The sequence below is a fragment of the Phytophthora cinnamomi genome (genome assembly GCF_018691715.1).
Source record: "Phytophthora cinnamomi strain GKB4 chromosome Unknown Contig0, whole genome shotgun sequence".
Taxonomy (NCBI): Eukaryota; Oomycota; class Peronosporomycetes; order Peronosporales; family Peronosporaceae; genus Phytophthora; species Phytophthora cinnamomi.
In genome coordinates this window covers 4,393,680-4,411,300 of record NW_027150933.1, presented here as the reverse complement: position 1 = coordinate 4,411,300, position 17,621 = coordinate 4,393,680, and the positions used below count along the sequence as shown (strand labels likewise).

The 17,621-nt window shown below is 57.2% G+C and overlaps 1 protein-coding gene across 1 annotated transcript; it reads left to right on the top strand.

Annotated features, from left to right (window-relative positions):
• Positions 1-2,071: 2,071 nt before the first annotated feature.
• Positions 2,072-2,449, top strand: IUM83_02259 (Eukaryotic/viral aspartic protease, active site; the record flags this gene model as incomplete). Its single annotated transcript, XM_067926162.1, has 1 exon — positions 2,072-2,449. One exon carries the CDS (start codon positions 2,072-2,074, stop codon positions 2,447-2,449), a length of 378 nt encoding a protein of 125 aa, XP_067800779.1.
• Between the last annotated feature and the right edge of the window lie 15,172 nt (positions 2,450-17,621).

Sequence of the window (17,621 nt, the reverse complement as noted above, 5' to 3'; positions counted from 1 at the left end):
ATTGAGCCTTCCTTCTCGCTTGTGCCTTCGCTCTTCTCTTGTGGTCTTCCGTCGCATGTCTTACGGGCCTGTCGCTGGCCGGGCCACTGAGCAGAGACTTGGGCAAATTTTCTGGAGCCGCTTCGTGTCATAAAAGCCATGAGCCGCTGCTCAATCTCGCGTTGACCAAGCTGCTTAGCAATGATCCAGTTCTTTAGCTCAATCCACAGGTTAGTCGCATCTTCGTTGCTGGAGAGGTTCCACTGGCTGTGATATCCGCCATAGTGAACATGGATACGAACTGATATGTCCCATTCATTTCGCAATGCGAGTCGTTCTGCCTCAGTCGCGGTAAGTTTCCTCTGTCTTGTCAAGAACGAGTCGAATCGGCGATCGCACGCTTTCTTTCTCAACGCCATGACGAGTCTGACGACCTGTGAGGCCGAAGCTTGGCCACCGAGGAACTTTTTGAGTAGTCGGAAGTCGTTTTCTCCAGTGGTTATTTGTAGCCTTCTTCCCTTGCTGGCGATGTGCCGGATGGAGGGATGTTGCTGATGTGCTGACCGTGTGCACATTGGGCGGGGCCTACTGGTTCGTACTAGCAATGTTCTTTCTCCCCCGTACTGTTGCAGGCGGGGAGCGATCGCGGCCCTTCGGTTTCGAGTGACGGTTCGGGAAACCGATCACGGGCTCCAGCCGGGTGAGCATGCTCCGCTGGAACTTGCTGGGTGACCGACGAAGTCGGCGGTGGTAGATTTGTGCCTCCGCGCCCAGGCGTTGTACCGCCCATGCCCCCTCAACACGCAGCAGCGCTGAAGAAAGCGAATCTGAGAACGGAGCACTACGAAGCCGGCAACCACTCAAGGCGAGCCAGACCGCGAATGCCAGTCAGGAAGAGTGCCCCCGGGAAACGCTCAAGTTGCCGCCGATGAGTCAAGACGACATGATGGATGGAGTGTGACGCGGATGACCCCGACGAGAAGGTACAAGGAGCTGGGATGCGACATGACGCCTGAGGTTGATTCCTCCGCGGTATCAGGGCTGATCAGGCGTCGGTTCCGGCGCCCATCTATGTACAACCCCGTCACTCAGACCCCGTCTCTCGGACCCCGTCACACAGACCCCGTCACACGGGACCTGTGATTACGGGCCACGAATTAGGTTGAAGATCCGTTGCGGGAAGCGCGCCGGAAGTAGGGTTAGGTACAGAATGAGTGGTTAGACCGCCAGTAGCCAGTAGCCAGGACATAGGATAGGGTAAGGCTCAGTCCCTAAAATTCTCTGAACCACCAAGAACTCCTGCAGATCTTCCCCGTTCAGGGAACCACCAAGCGTCGGCAAGTCGAGCCACCAGGAACAAGTGCCCCCCCCCCCCCGACGCTCGCTGGCTCGGGTCCCACTCCCCTTCAACCCCGTGCCTAATAGGAGAGCACGTTAAACTATACCGTCTACGGTGCGCCCGATGCCGCGCTGCCCAAGACAAAAGACCGCACCGGCCCGATAACCGCCGTGCACAAGACCGCGTAGGCCCGATAACGCCGCACGCCCAAGGGACTCGACACGCCTGCGTCCGAGCAGGGTGTCACCCGGAACTCCCCAGCTCAGGTGGTTGCCGACCAGATCTACAAGTACCCTCCCCCGAAGATACTCTACTCAAAGGACCAGGAAATAGACCGGTACGCCCCAGATTGGACGTGCAGGGTTTGTGCGAGGACGAACTTACGGAGGATTACGGTTTTCTGTGAGGGCGCTACTACACAATGGTGCCGCGACCCGGGAGTACTACTTCGAATGACGGGGTAACGATCCAACAGGCATCTGAGGCAGGTGCGCCGTCGGTTGGAAGGTCGCCGACAGCTAGTGAGCACAGAGAGATACCTGACGCGTCGTGGTGCTCGGAGGGAACCGTCACGACAGACCAAGGGGCCAGCGACAACCAAGAGGGCTACGAAGAACAGTTTGCCGTTCCCGATGTGGCTCCCCATGAGGGAGCCACGAAGGGCCACCACGCAAGTCGTGGTCCTACCTGTCCGATGCCTGAAAAGGCTCAAGACCGACAACCCCCCCCACCAAGGCCGTCGCCAAGCCCAAGTTGCCCAAGAAGAGGAAGAAGAAGTTGCGTGCGCCGGACTCGGCAGACGAATCGCTGTCCAAACCGCAAGGCAAGGACACGGGATGCCAGTACACCACCGCAGAGATGCGCCACGTGCTGGCCCGCTCAGGACTGTTCCGGCTGCTGGAGCGTGACCCGATCCTGAGCTTCGTTAAGCCCAAGCTGATGAGTGATTTCACGGGCCCATTCCTGGCACCAGACTTCGACGGACTCACGAGCGTCATGCGCGCTGCGCCGACGCTCTTCGAGATGCTACAAGAATCCGGCTTCGTGCTGGACGCGTTGGAGATGGAGAAGTTGTACGACTGGGATCTCGAGGCCTGGACCCGCACGATCCGTGACGTGCTGGAACCCTGACGGTTCTGGCGGGATCCGTTTAACGCGAAGGCGCACCGTCCGTGACGGACCCGGCTGCGGTTTCGGCGACGACGCCGTCACCCCTGCCTCGATTCCAGTCGAGCGTGGACTCCGACAGCAGCCTTGAGTCGCCTAAGCGCATGCCCATGAACCGGTCGCCGCGTGTCATGCAACTCGCTGCCGGGCCAGCGCGTGCCGAACCTTCGACGGCCTCGGGAGAGGCGATCCCCAAGACACTGGAAGATGCTATCATCCGACTAATGCGGACGACGGCGATGCGCACGCCAAGCCCCCAGGCGCCCGTGGCACTCTCCGAGTCACCTCCACCAACGCGCTCCGGGCCAGCAACGGTGAGACAGCCAGAAGAGGTTAACGTCGCCATGGAATCCGTCAGTTCACAGTCAACGTTGAGATCAGAACCCCGACGAGACGTGGACGCAGACCCCGACGACATGTTCGACTTGGACGTCGGGACGCCTGGAAACGCGGCCGCGGTTTCGACTGCAACGACTGGCGCAGGCTACGTCTCTCGGCGTCTTCCGAGCTGAAGGAGTTTCAGGGACGAGATTCCAGTGAGGGGAAGGCCCGCGCGTGGCTTAATCGGCTGAAGTCTGATGGAATGACGGGAGAAGAAGTTTGCGGACTGTTCAGCGATCTGATGAACGGCCCCGCGCGCCAATGGTGCCTCCAGCTACCGAAGAAGGTCACGAAGTCATGGTCGTAGCTGATGGAGCAATGTCGCATTCGGTATTGCGGGAAGGGGGTGTCGATGGCGAGTCACTACTATCACGCGATCCAGCGCCCCGACGAGACTCCCTGGACTACTTGTACCGGCTCAACGTCGTCGGTCTGCGAGCCAATATCCCGTACGCTGAAGGCACGACGGAAGAGAAGCGAGACCACGTCGAACACTTCATCAGTACTCAGGATGAAGAGCTCGCCTCGCGACTCACCATGATGGAAGTCGCGGACTCCGTCGCATTGGTAAAGAAGTTGCGTGCCCGGCAACGTGGGATGGCCCACCAGAAGAAAACGCTCTTCGAGTCGAACAAGTTCCGTCAGAAGACGACGACGCCGTCGTCCCAACCGGCTCGAGCGGTCCACGCGATTCAAGCAGCGCAGAATGAACATGACTCGGGACGCGAAAGTCACGACGTGGACGATCGTCTGTACGACCAAGACGAGGAGGACGAAGAGCGGGCCAGACTGTTCGTTACCGGCCAGGCACCTCCCGCCGAAGCTCCGCGTGGCAACTTTGACTCGGAAGACTTGGGACGCGATCGTCAGCGATGCCGTCACTGCGGATCGCGTCGCCACGACGATGGAGATTGTTGACGTCTTTTCACGTGTCAGAAATGTGGGGGTCACCATCCGACGGACAGATGCTGAAAGTGTGCAAGGCCTGCGGCGATGTGCATGACGCTGGAAAATGTCCGTTCGAAGCATTCTTCAACCAGCTTCGCCAGTGGTTTGATCCGCACAAACACGCAGGGATGCTGCCCCCGACAGCCGAGAAGATGTTAAACTAGGTCGCTCGCTGGCTTGGAAACCAGTACGAGACGAGCGACCTGTTTCCGTCTATGCATATGAAGCCAAGAAGTCGCAAGAGGTGGTTAGTCAGAGCCCGACTTCCCTGAATGATAATACATGTGATTCCAACCTGGAACGTACCACGCAAGAACGCGCACCCCGAGGTTCAGCTATCCGACGGACGACGGACGACGAGTTCGCGCGCGAGCCGCCCCTGGACGAGATAGACTTGCAGCCAGGAGAGCGACGCAAATACTGGAAACACTATGCGCCGCACAAGTGGTACACACAGGCCAAGATTCACGTGAAGTTGGACAATCGCCGCGCTGTGCGGTTGCTTGATACATGAGCCGAGGTGTCCACTCTGGACACCACCTTTGCTTGTGCGGTAGGCTGCCTGATCGACACGGACATCACGCAAGTGTGTGGAAATCCGCGATGAGACATATTACACAGTGAGGAGAGCGAGAGTCAAAATTACCTTGGTTGGAAACTTGGTGTACTACATGCACTTGTAGGTAGGAGACTTGGCTGGCCAACACGCAATCTTGGGAATGAACTTCATGGTGCCGGCAGGAGTGCGCATTGATATGGCGGACGGCACGGCATGCCTCCCCGACGAGGTGCACATCCAGATGATCGGAAGAAGGCCGGTGTACGGCGCGAAGATGCACCCGGTGAACGTTAGAACGTCTGTACGGCTGGACCCGGGACGCACGCACGAGGTCCTGCTTCGGCCAGACCGAGATGCGCCACTCCTGTGGGTAACGCGAGGGGAGTCATGGGTCACCACATTCGTGAAGGGCAAGGTTGGGATAAGAGCCTACCTGCGCGTGACGTACGTAGGAGACTCTGCGATAACACTCGATGCTCACAGGACGCTGGCGTGGTGGACGCCGACTGACGTTCTTCTGCGAGAGCGGGGCTTCGTCCAGTTGAGGTCCCGTCGCTACCAAGAGTGGCAGAATCTGGCTTAAGGCGCGACGTGCGGCGCGGACGAGAATTGGGTCCCAGTTGAGTTCGATGGGCCTATGATCGAGCGCTCCACTTATCCAACGCCCAAGTAGATCCAACGTCCGAAACCGAAGGCGGAGGGCGAGCAGCCCGACGCACGACAGCGATTGGTGTCAATGCTGACTGCCGTCGCCGTAGTAGCCCCGAAGGAATCAGCGCCGGAGCTTTTGCCCGAAGGAGGCTACCGAGAATCAGCCCAGAAGGAACTGGAAGCCCAACCCGAAACGTCACTAGTTGTGACGGGGGAGATCGCGGCGAGAAAGGTCCGGGAGGAGACAACGTCGGGGTCAGAACAGGAAGCCGAGTAGTTAGACACAGACGACGCGGACGAAGACGATGCGGTATTGGTCCGACCTTGTCGACGAGGACCTTGAGTCGGAAATGGCCATGCTGCCGGATATCTCGTTGACGGCCGAGGTGAAGATCGAAGACTTGAAAGTCGGGACGCCAGACGGAGAGTCGACCGAAGAGGTCGCGTGACAGTAAGACCGACTGCGCCTGATCATCTGGAAGAGACGGAAGTGGCTGATAGGGATGGGAAACGCCCTATCGCCCGCGGTCGTGGGCGTCGTCTGCGATATCGACCTGGGTGACGCGAAACCAATAGCTCAACGCATCCGGAAGATCCCGCCGCAGTTCAGAGAGTAGTTATCAGAGTTGATCAAGGGGCTCCTCAGCGTAGGCATGATCCAGACGTCGAAGTCGCCATGGGCGTCGCCTATCGTCGTGATTTTGAAAAAGAACGGCGTCGATATCCGGCTCTGCATCGACTATCGCTTGGTAAACGGACTCACGCAGCTGATGATCTACCCCATGCTGCTCGTTAACGACTTGTTGGAAGACTTGGACAAGTACCTGTGGTAGTGCTCCCTTGACATGACCAGCGGGTTCTGGGTCGTCCCCATGACTGACCGGGCCTGGCTCATATCGGCCTTCATCACACCAATGGGTTTGTTTGAATGACTGCGGATGCCTTTCGGCCTGTGCAACGCGCCGCAAATATACCAGCGACCTCTGGACAACGCGCTTTACGGGTTCCTGAAGCTGTCTCCGGACAGCACCACCCGGGACGTCTTCGAAGAGGGGAAACCAGAAGCCCCGGGGATCCACTCCGTCTTGGGAAGGAGGTCGTATATCGACGATATCCTGATTGGCGGGACGACCTGAGCGAGAAAGTCGAGCGTTTGCTGGATGTCTGCGAACTGAAGCACCTGTCCATCAGCGTGGAGAAGAGTGAGTGAGGCATGTCTCGGGTCGACTACCTGGGCCACAAAGTGTCGAAGCAGGGACTCCAGGCGGAACCCAAGAATCTCGAGTCGCTTACGACGTTGGAGTTCCCACGCAAGCTGAAGGGGCTGCAGTCGTTCCTGGGTAGTCTTAACTACTACCACCGGTTCATCGCCGACTTCGCGATATACGCAACAGCGCTGTACTCGCTCACGGAGACGGACTTCGACGACTACATGGCAAGGCCAGAAGTGCGCAAAAAAGAAAGGTGGATCCGCGCGACGCACGCCATTGACGCGCTCAAAACAAAGTTCGCCGAAACCCTGATGTTGAAGCACTTTGACGCGAGTCGAGAGCCCGTCGTAATCGTATACGCCTGCGACTGGGCAATCTCGCCCACGTCCATGACTAAGAGTGCATGCCGGTGAAATTCGTCAGCCGCACGCTGAAGCCCAACGCGTTGATTTACAGCGTCGTCGAGAAGGAAATCTTGGCCCTGCTGCGCGTTCTGCGCGAATGCTATATGATGCTGGCCGGCCGATCGATCGATCCGTGTCTTGACCCGTCATGCGACGCTCGCTTGGCTATTCCGATCCAAGGGACTCCAAGGCCGACACTCACAGTGGGGAGCGGTTCATTCGCCATGAAGGCTCGAGATCATTCGCTCCACGAAGGGAGAGGAGAAGATCCGGGGTACGCAGGTCGCAAGCATCACGCCCCGAACGTTCGTCGGCACCATTCCCGAGGAAATCGCCCCGCGGAAACGCGCGTCGAAGGCGGCCGTCATCCCGGTCCCAGTTGTGATGCCCGATGAAGAGCTTCACGTCATGAGCTTCGATGGCTCAGCCAAGGCCAAGCGAGAAGGCGGTGCTTTCAGCGCAGCGGTCTGGAAGTTGCCTGACTGGGAGGTCGTGCGAGCGGTATCCGGTTATGCGATGGATCTAACCATCACCGAGGTCGAGTACCGGGGGGGGGGGGGGGGTGCTCCTCGGGTGCTAACTCTTGGATGTAGTGGATGGCGTCGCACGGCTGGTGGTCTGCGGGGACTCCAACCTGGTCATCCGACAGATGCGAGACGAGATGGAGTGGGTGGCGATGCGGGCTCCAAAATCAGGGAATATCCTCGCGGCTAGACCTCGATCTCAGACCACTCAACTCAGAATCTGAGATTAGATCTCTGATTCCAAGCTGGGTGAGGCGTGTGTTCCTCACTCTTGCAATCCCTTGACTTGGTTCTTCCTAAGGCGACGCTGTGGACCCAGACTTGCGTCTGCCACACGAGCTGCCTCCGAACTCGAGAGTTCCCAGAGGCCCCCAGACGAAGCTTGTTCCTTGCTTGGAAGGCCCTTGGACGCACGTGCTGAGTCCGCTGTGCCCCGTTTTCTTGAATATAAACACGTTCACTCCACACACACTTAGTCCACTTCTCTTCTCAGGCCGTTGGACTCTGGGCCTTAACAGCCTCCTCCTTGCTCAACGACTCCGGCTTCGAGTCGCTTCCAGTTACAACACTTCCTCCGGCGACTCAGACTCAGAGCCGCACAACGGTCTTCACTCGCCCCTCAGACCAGAGTGGCCCCGAGAGTTGGCTCGGTCTGAGCTTGCCTTGATCCAGGGTTCTCGCTCTGCACCCTGGGACTTCCGCGCACCACGCCTTGATGTAGGCGACACAGCGAAGCTGGGAACCACTATCCCAGACTATTCGCGTCACACGGATATCACTAGCAACCCCAAAAACCACTATCCCAGGTGTTGCTCTGCCGAAACCTCAGAGGGGAGCACCTTCCGCCCGAAAATATGAAGCACCGCCAGGAAACCAGCGAACCATCAAGAAAAAACAGCAAAACCAGGAAGAAAAACCAGCAAAACCAATGTCCCGCGTGTGGAAATACAACAACGAAGACAAATCGGGCCGAAACACGAACAGGATTGGTTGTTGAACTTGAATTTATTTGGAGTTAACTGAGCTTGACCGTAGAACACTCGTAGCGGCTCCACTTGACCTTGCGCGCGCCGCCGGTGGCAGGGACTTGGTTCCTGTGAAGCAACACGCCCGTCGGCGCAACACGAACTCCGCAGCTTGCGGTCTTCGGGGCAAAACAAACTCTGATTATTATCATGCGCAGGCGCATGCAAAGGCCTATCAAGTAAGGGTGCAAACATCTCCTGGGTACACCTTGAACAAGGGTGAGTCATCCACTAAGCTACTGGCTTGGCGGTGCCCGTGAATGCGCGTCGCTGCCTTGGTCTGGGTCAGTCATCACTTGATTCCACTGATTACACCTGGGTGCAAATCAGTGATATCCTGATAACGTCAGGATCTTGTGGCCGGGATTGGGCGGACTTGGTCTGTCATCACCTGATCACACTGATTACTCTGGGTACAAATCAGGTGTAATCCAGATGACGACAAGATTCTGCGGCTCCCGTTGGCCCAAATCCATAGGCGACTGGTCAGGCCGAATCTTGTGTGCCCGACACCAGGTGCTGAAAACCCACAACGGAGCGACCCTTCAGAGCGACTCTCGAAGCGGCAACCGCCAAGAACAAAGAGCAACTACCGCAGCTCCCAGACAGTCAATGTGGTCATCGCTTGTGTACCCACTTCATATGCGAGACCACGAAATCGCACTTCAGGCCCTGCCGGCACGCCGTAGGCTTTTAGTCACGTCCTAGGCTCGGGGCAGCAGCTGTCTTTCACCGGTCTCCACTTAACCTCACGAACATCGTGCATTCAAACACCAACTTGCGCCCACAATCAACGTGTCCCAGTTTTGGCACAAGTTGAGGGACTGTCGGGCTGAAAACCTGAGCTGGGAGGAAAATTACAATGCTTACTCCATATCCTAGCTGTGCAACCAATTTGACATGTCTCAATTCTGGCTCGAATTCTGGGACTCTGAGTCTGGGAGGGGCAAAATTACGATGTTGACTCCATATCTCAGCTGTGGCACCCCAGAGCCGAGATGAAATCGGACGCCGCACGCCACGCCCTCTTCCCAAGCCCCAGACGGCACATCTCAGGGTTTGGTGCACAGGCAAACCCCAGCCCTCCAAATCACAAAGTCTGAGACTTTTGCCATCACTCTCAGATCTCTGAACCCCGGGCACTCCAAACTGTGAGGTCACCAATCTGAGACCTGGGGTCTGAGCCTTAAGCAACCATGGGGCTTCAATTCACAGATCCAGAAGGCCAGGGCTCAGTTCTCCGCCCAGAGTCCGACCCAAGGCCTGGAACCTCAGATCTGCGGCCTCTAGAGCGAATCTCAGACCTCAGACCCCAGACCGAATTCAAATCTCAGACCTGGGGGTCTGGTGTCGCTGCAACTCGACGTTCGCAGAGCTCAGTTTCCAGATGTAGCCAGCACAACTTGAAGTACGTACAAAACCCAGACTTGGGTCAAGAAATATCCACGTTTCAAGTGACATGTGGCCGGTACGTGATAGGGTTGGGGCTTCTGACTGATGGGTCCTGGCCTAGAATTGGCTCGGACCTCGTCACAACCGTCCCTTATGTGCGCTGGGTCCAAAGAGATCATTCTCGAGTTGGCCCCAACGCACATAACCGGAAAATGCCCACACTCGCCCCGTCCCGGCCGCGAAATCTCTTGCCGCGGCTCCCGGGCCTCGGGCCCAGCCATTTGACGAACAGTCCGGAGTCACAGAACTTCACATTGCAGTACTGGCACGCGCAGCACATTTTCCGGATGGCCGACGACCACGCGGACGACCAGCGGCACCCGCACCATCGCAAGGTGGCGGCGGACAAGATGTAGGGTCGCGGGGCACTCCTGCGGCTCACGCAACCTCCGGCAGCTCGTCCACGGCGGTCAGCAGCACGTTCACGACCGCCAGCAGCATGTCTACGGTGACCAGCAGCGCGCACACCACACTCGCGGCCACCACAGGCGCCTTCACACCGACGACGGCCTCCGCGAGTGCGTTCGCGCTGACGGCGACCCCCTTCGGGATGTCCACCGACTCCACGACGTCCTTGACAGCCTTCAGCATGTCTCCAGCGGCTCCAGTGTCAGCTTCCACGGCCCAGCGTTTGCAGCGGCACTGCCGGCTTCGCAGCTACCGTCTGGCAGCACCACAAGCTCGTTCTCGTCGGCCACGCCCCCCTCGGCGTCCACGACACGTGCATCGGCGGGCTCAACGGCCTTGACGTCACCGCCAGCGTCGCAGACGCCTTCGGCAACGTCCCCGGCGGGTCCTCGGCGGTCATTCACGCTATTCAGCCCCTCGCAGCGCCATTCGTCGCCCGTTCCGTCCACCATTCGGGTCCCCGCGACGCTTGACGACGTCGAGAACCGCGCAAATCTCGTTGATGGGTTGGATGGGGTCGCGCGCATTGAAGATGTCACGCGCTTTTCGAGCAACGAATTGGCGTGGATGAGCAGGGTGGCACAAGTCACCGCTTCGCAGGACATGATCCAGCCAGTCGCTTCCGCGCCGCTGAATTTTTCGGACCCAAGATCGCGTATTCGCTTCGAGCGAGAGACCGCCCCCCTGGCGCAATGTTTCGGCGTGGAACACTTCGCTCGCCGCGTTGTCGGCACGGCCCAGTACTTGCGGCGCGTGCTGAACTACGCTCAAGCGCTCGAGCGTCCCAGTCCCGGCGGTGCGATCCATATTCAAGTCGGGCAGCTCTCGGCCGAGATCAACCGGCTGACCGTGGAGATGAAGCGCGGGCGCCACGCTCAGGAGATGTGCGACTATCAAAGCTCTCACCAGTACGATGCTGCCGCAGCCGGGCGAGAACAGGTGGTTCGTGGTGAGCTCCAGGCCGTCAAGGCTCAGCTCAATTTCCAGTTGTCCGAGAATAAGAAGCTTCGGGCTCAGCTCAGGGCGCAGCCACCAGCGCCACCTCCGGCCAGCAGTCCAGTACGACTACTTCAAGCTGAAGTTCAAGCGCTAACCAAGAAGCTGAACGGCGCGCAAGCTGGGAACCAAGCGCTTTGCGGGCAGCTGAAGAAGTGCGGCAGCGACCTCGCCGCCTGCCAGAGCACTCCGCACGCCAATGACGTCTACACCACGCAGCTCAAGCACCAGCTGTTGAGTGCGGTCCTGTTCTCAGCTGAGGCGTTGATGAATTTCCTGATGGCGAACGGCAGCGCTTCGGCGAACTGGGCGCGCCTGTATGAGCCGCTTCAGCGCTTCTAGAGTCAGACGGACGTCCCAGTCAGCTTCAGGACGACGCTCCAGATTTCGGCGCGGGACTAGACTTCGGATGACTGTGGGCCCTACGTTCCGCTCAACACCGCCGACCCAGTTCCAAGCCCAGCGTCCGCGATCGTTCTCCGCGCTGCGGCTTCGACGTTGACATCTCTTCTGGGTTCGGCGGTGCCTCCGGTGGCGCCTCCAAGCAAGCCTTCGCTCAGCCCAGCGGCAAGTTAGCGCAGCCCAAGGCTACGTTAACACCAAAGCCGAGCAAGAAAAGAACAAGAAGCCAAGCTGCACGCCTTCGCTGAGCAGCGCTCGAAAGGCTGGTGGCAAGGCAGCCGAAGCTCCAGCCCAGCCGAGCAAGTCTTCAGGTCTTCTCGCCGCTTCCAGCACAAGTCCATCCAAGCACATCAGGATCAAGTGTATCAACAATCGGATGAGTCGTGCCCGGCTACCCTTCTTCTCATTCGCCCCAGAAGGTTCGCACCTCCAAGGAATCTCCGTCCCGGGTCTCAGATCGTCTGGCAGCGCTCAAACTCCCCCGACATCTGCCGTGGGAGCATGTCCGTGGCGACGTCAGGGAGTTGATGCGCGCCGGCGTCGACTTCTGGGATCCTGTGGACCAAGCCGGGAAGGCGCAACTCCTGCGTGGCCAATTTGAGAAGAAGGCCCTCGTGAGCACGCTGGTCTCGGCGATCTACTGGGAGTAATTGGACTCCACGCCTTGGCTGGCGTACGTGCCGTCAGCGTACTACGAGGCAGCGATCAAGCGGGTCCGCGACGTGCACTTGAGTCAGCGGCCGCCCAACTGGGATCCCTTGCTTGAGAAGCCCAGCCCGGAGGACGAGGACGACGATTCTTCAATCGACACTGTCTTCTCAGATGTCGACGAGCCGATGATGATGAGCTGGGCAGTGGCGGGCCCTACCAAGTCAAGAGCTCCAAGCCAGGTGCCGCTTCAGGGAGAAACTCCAGTGGGGGCAAAAGGATACGTGACCCAACTTCGTCTGCCGGTGGCTCAACTTCCAAGCGCGGCAAGACTTCGTCCCGTACGACTTCGCATGGTAGGTCCAGTCCTGTTGATCCGCAGCTTCCAGTGTCTGACCAACCGATTGACCAAGCTCGTACATTGGCTCCGCAGCAGATCTCAGCTCGCTCGAGTGGGCGCTCTAAGGCAGGGCTCGCAGCGCACCCAGATGATGGAGTTATCGAAGAACCGCAACCGGGCCAAGGCAGCTGGTTGCATTATGGCATCAGAGTCCAAGACCTTCCTCAGCAGACGTTTGGCTTCCCCAGATACGCGCCGTGCAAGGGCCATATTTGTTAAAGGGTGATGCGTGCGCGTGGCTTCACACTTGGCGCGCCATTGTGTGTGCGTGCGTGTGCGTGTGCGTGTGCGTGCGTGTGCGTGCGTGTGCGTGCGTGTGTGTGTGCGCGTGTGCGAGGCTTTGTGGCGGCGTCCAATGCTCAAGATGAGACGCGCAGGCTGCGTGTGCATGAGGACGAGCGCGTGGGAGCGCGTGTGGATGTTCAAGCTGCGTGGATGCGCGGGTGGGTGCATAGTATTTGCATATGTAGGAGTAGGGTGTCCATGACTTTGCACAAGTCTGTATTGCTTAGTGGGTTAGTACCGGGTCTTTGACTCGAAGGTCGTGGGTTCGATTCCCACAGATGTTTGCTTTTCTTTTTGCCAACAAGAGAGCATAGTAGGCAGGCTAGAAGCTAAAACTCACTCACTCAATCTTACTTTTGGTTTTGCAATCTCGGCCCGAAGCCGTCTTTAAGTGTTTCAAGCTTTACAGCTCGTAGTCCAACTTCCTTTTGGTTATGAGCCCAAGTACCGACACCAAGTTCAAAGTCGAGCCTTTCGACGGCTCGAACTACTCGCTGTGGAGCTACAAGATGAAGATGTACCTGATGTCCAAGAGATTGTGGGATGCGGTCAGCGGAGAAGCCGAGGTGGCCTCGGCGAAGGAGCAGCAAGCGCACGCGGCGATTGTGCTCAACCTCAACGACTCGCAGTTGATGCACGTGGTGACGTCCAAGACTGCGAAGGAAGCGTGGGACACATTGAAAACGTTCCACAAGACTCAAGACATGGCGAACCGACTGTGGCTCAAAGAGAAGTTCTCGGCGTTCAAGTTTACAGCATCCTCCGTCAGCAATCACGTAACGGAGTTAGAGAAGCTCGTGATGGATATGAAGAACGCGGGGTGTGAACCAAGCGAAGAAGACGTCTGTGCGACGATGTTGCGGAGTCTACCATCGAGCTACGAGAGCCTGGTTCAAGCATTTCGCATGTCAGTGAGCGATTTCAAGCTTGCAGACCTCGTGAGCAAGCTGATTGCGGAAGAAGTGCGTCAAAAGGACTCGACGCGCGTCGAAGAGGCGACCGCGCTTCTTGCCGGTAAGGGCAATGGAAAGCAGCAACAGAAGAAGAAGAACACACGCGGGGGGACGCAAGAAGGGATTCTCCGGAGCGTGTTTCAACTGTGGCAAGATGGGCCATTACGCGAGGGATTGCCGTTCTAGGGCAAGTCCCGATGATAGTATCCAAGACCAGTCAAACGTTGCGCTTAACGCGACCGACGCTTTGCGAGCGAGAGCTGGGTGATGGATAGTGGTGCTTCGGCACACATGTGCAAGACACGCGACGCCTTTCACGAGTACTCGGCTATAAAGACTGCGCGCAGCATATTGAGCGCAAAGAACAGTGCGAACTTGAAGATTCTCGGCTTTGGAACAGTTGTTTTGCGTGTCTGGACTGGAAGTTCGTGGATAAACGCGCGGCTGGAAAACACGTTGCATGTTGAAGACTTAAACAAGAACCTGTTCTCTCTGACGGCTGCAACAGCACGCGGTATGACCGTGACTATGGACAGCGAGCGGTGCGTTGTGTAACGCGGCAGCCAAGTTGTGGCGACGGGTAGGAAGCAAGGCAAGCTGATGTACCTCAACACTGATGGTGGTGAGGAGTGTCATGTGGCTGAAAACGACGTTGGTCTGTGGCATCGGCGACTCGGTCACGTGTCTTTCAGCACGTTGAACTCCATGGTTAAGGACGGAAAACTCAGTGGTGCGCAAGTTGCACCTGGAACCGTGTGTGGTGTATGCGCGACTGCGAAACAAGCACGCAAGCCATTCAGTTCAATCGAGAAGGAGCTCGAAGCCAGGGAGAGTGCACGCAATGACACCACCGTGTGCTCTGATGTGTTGGGGCCTGTCACCCCCGCATCCAAGTCGGGCTACAAGTATATTGTGAGCTTTATTTTGATGAAAAGCCGTTTTGTGACGATCTATCCACTGCGCAAGAAGAGCGAAGTGTGTGAGGCGTTCAAGAAATTTCTCAAAGAGGCAGAAACAAGCGCGGGCATCAAGGTTAAGGTGTTACGCAGTGATAATGGTGGTGAGTATTGCAACGCAGCAATGGAGACTCTTTGCGACGACAAGATGGTCAAGCAGGAGTTTACGGTACCATACAACCCGCAGCAAAACGGTATGGCAGAGCGAATGAACCGTACTCTGGTCGAAATGACACGCTGCATGCTGAAAGAGAGCGGGATTGACAAGTCGTACTGGTGTGAGGCTATGATGACTGCAGCAGACATTCGGAACGTGTTGCCTAACACTTCAAACCCACACTCAAGTCCGTTCCAACTGGTTTACAAAGGGAGCCACGTCTGGAGCACATGCGCGTTTTTGGGACCGAGTGCTATGCCCATGTGACCAAGCAAAAACGCAAAAAGCTGGATGACTCGGGTATCAAGTGCGTTTTCCTCGGCTACGCCAAACAGCACAAAGCATATCGACTGCTGGATCCAACTAACGGATCAATCGTGATTTCAAGGAGTGTGACGTTTGCTGAAGCCCCACTCGCTACGGCGCGTAAGGAGGGCAGCCAGGAGGTGATCGATATCATCGGCAACGACGAAGAAGAGGAGCGCACGGAAGAACCCAGCGTTGAGGAAGGTTTCCGCACACCCCCAACTCACCCACGCCGGGAACCTGATAATCACAGCGGGCCGACTGACTCTGTGCCGACGCGTGGCTCTAGCACTCCGGGGAGAGATGGCGAGGAGGAGTGGATGGTGCGTCCGGCACGCAAAAGGCGTGGAGTTGTGCGCTACCAGGACGAGTACCCCGGGACTCGACGTGGTGAGTTCAACTTGGACGATTTTGAGGGTGAGTTCGATTCCCTCTACTGTCTACTTACTGAAGACGACAACGGCGAGCGTGCTGTTTCATACGACGAAGTTATGCGCAGCAAGTACAAGGACGAGTGGCTGCGTGCCATGGAAAGCGAGATGAAGTCGCTTGAGGATCACCGCACCTGGACTTTGGTGGATATGCCATCAGACAAAAAAGGCAATCGGGTGCAAGTGGGTTTTCCGCATCAAGCGAGACCCGAGCGGGAAAATTATCAAGTTCAAGGCTCGTTTGGTGGCAAAGGGCTTCACACAACGCCCAGGAGTTGACTACACGGAGACGTTCGCTCCTGTAGCACGCAAGGAGTCCATCAACATGGTTGTGGCAATTGCTGCAGAGAAAGACATGGAGGCTGAAAACGTGGATGTTGACACCGCGTTTCTATACGGTGACGTGGACGAGGAACTCTATATGGACCAGCCAGATGGTTTCGAGGACCAAAGCAACCCGACTAAGAAGTGTTTGCTGATGCAAGCACTTTACGGCACGAAGCAAGCGGCGCGTCAATGGAACAGCAAGCTGAATAAGCACTTGGAAAGCCAAGGCTTTTGTCGATCGGCGGCGGATCCGTGTGTGTACGTTCGGCGTTCTGGCTCAAAGTTCAGCATTATTGTCGTCTATGTGGACGACCTCATGATCTTCAGCAAGACGAAAGCAGATATTACTGGGATCAAGGAGGCGCTGAAGCGTGAGTTCAGCATTAAGGAGCTCGGTGAGCTAAAGTACTGTCTCGGCATCGAGATCCACCGCGACCGTGAGAGCAAGGTCATTATCATGAACCAACGAGCGTATATTCAGCAACTCGCAGAAAAGTTCGGTGTAGAAAACTGCAAGGCAGTGCACACACCAGCGGATAGAAACTCGAAACTGGTGAAACCCTCGGAGGACGAAGTTTTCGCGCCTAAGTACCCGTACCGCGAGTTGGTGGGGGCTTTAATGTACCTCGCAACTTGCACCCGTCCGGACATTGCTCAAGCTGTGGGTGAAGTGGCCAAGTTTTGCGAGTACTACAACAAGTCTCATTGGGTGGCCGCAAAAAGGATTTTAAAGTATTTGAAGACGACTCAAGACTTGGGGCTTGTGTTCAACGGCCGGACCAAGGGAGAGTTGTTCGGCTACGCGGATGCGAACTGGGCAGGCGATCTGGACACTCGGCGCTCGACTACAGGCTACGTGTTTTTCCTGAATGGGAGTGCGATTTCGTGGAAGTCGAAGCGGCAACCGACAGTGGCAACATCGAGCACGGAGGCAGAGTATATGGCCTTATACAATGCCACCCAAGAGGCAGTATGGCTGCGTCAGCTACTAAAGGACGTGGGGGCTGAGTGTGTGGGTGCTACTACAATATTCCAGGACAACCAAGGATGCATTGCGCTGGCCAAGAACCCAGCTTACCACTCACGTACGAAGCACATCCACCTGAAGTATCACTTCTTGCGCGAGAAGGTGGAAGACAAGATCATCGTGCTTGAGTACAAGCCGACAGACGAGATGGTCGCGGACGGGTTTACCAAGGCGCTGCCACGACCCAAGCACCGCCAGTTTATCGTTGGACTCGGCATGGACGACTAAGACACCAGGCACAGCGCATCAAGGGAGAGTGTTAAAGGGTGATGCGTGCGCGTGGCTTCACACTTGGCGCGCCATTGTGTGTGCGTGCGTGTGCGTGTGCGTGTGCGTGTGCGTGCGTGTGTGTGTGCGCGTGTGCGAGGCTTTGTGACGGCGTCCAATGCTCAAGATGAGACGCGCAGGCTGCGTGTGCATGAGGACGAGCGCGTGGGAGCGCGTGTGGATGTTCAAGCTGCGTGGATGCGCGGGTGGGTGCATAGTATTTGCATATGTAGGAGTAGGGTGTCCATGACTTTGCACAAGTCTGTATTGCTTAGTGGGTTAGTACCGGGTCTTTGACTCGAAGGTCGTGGGTTCGATTCCCACAGATGTTTGCTTTTCTTTTTGCCAACAAGAGAGCATAGTAGGCAGGCTAGAAGCTAAAACTCACTCAATCAATCTTACTTTTGGTTTTGCAATC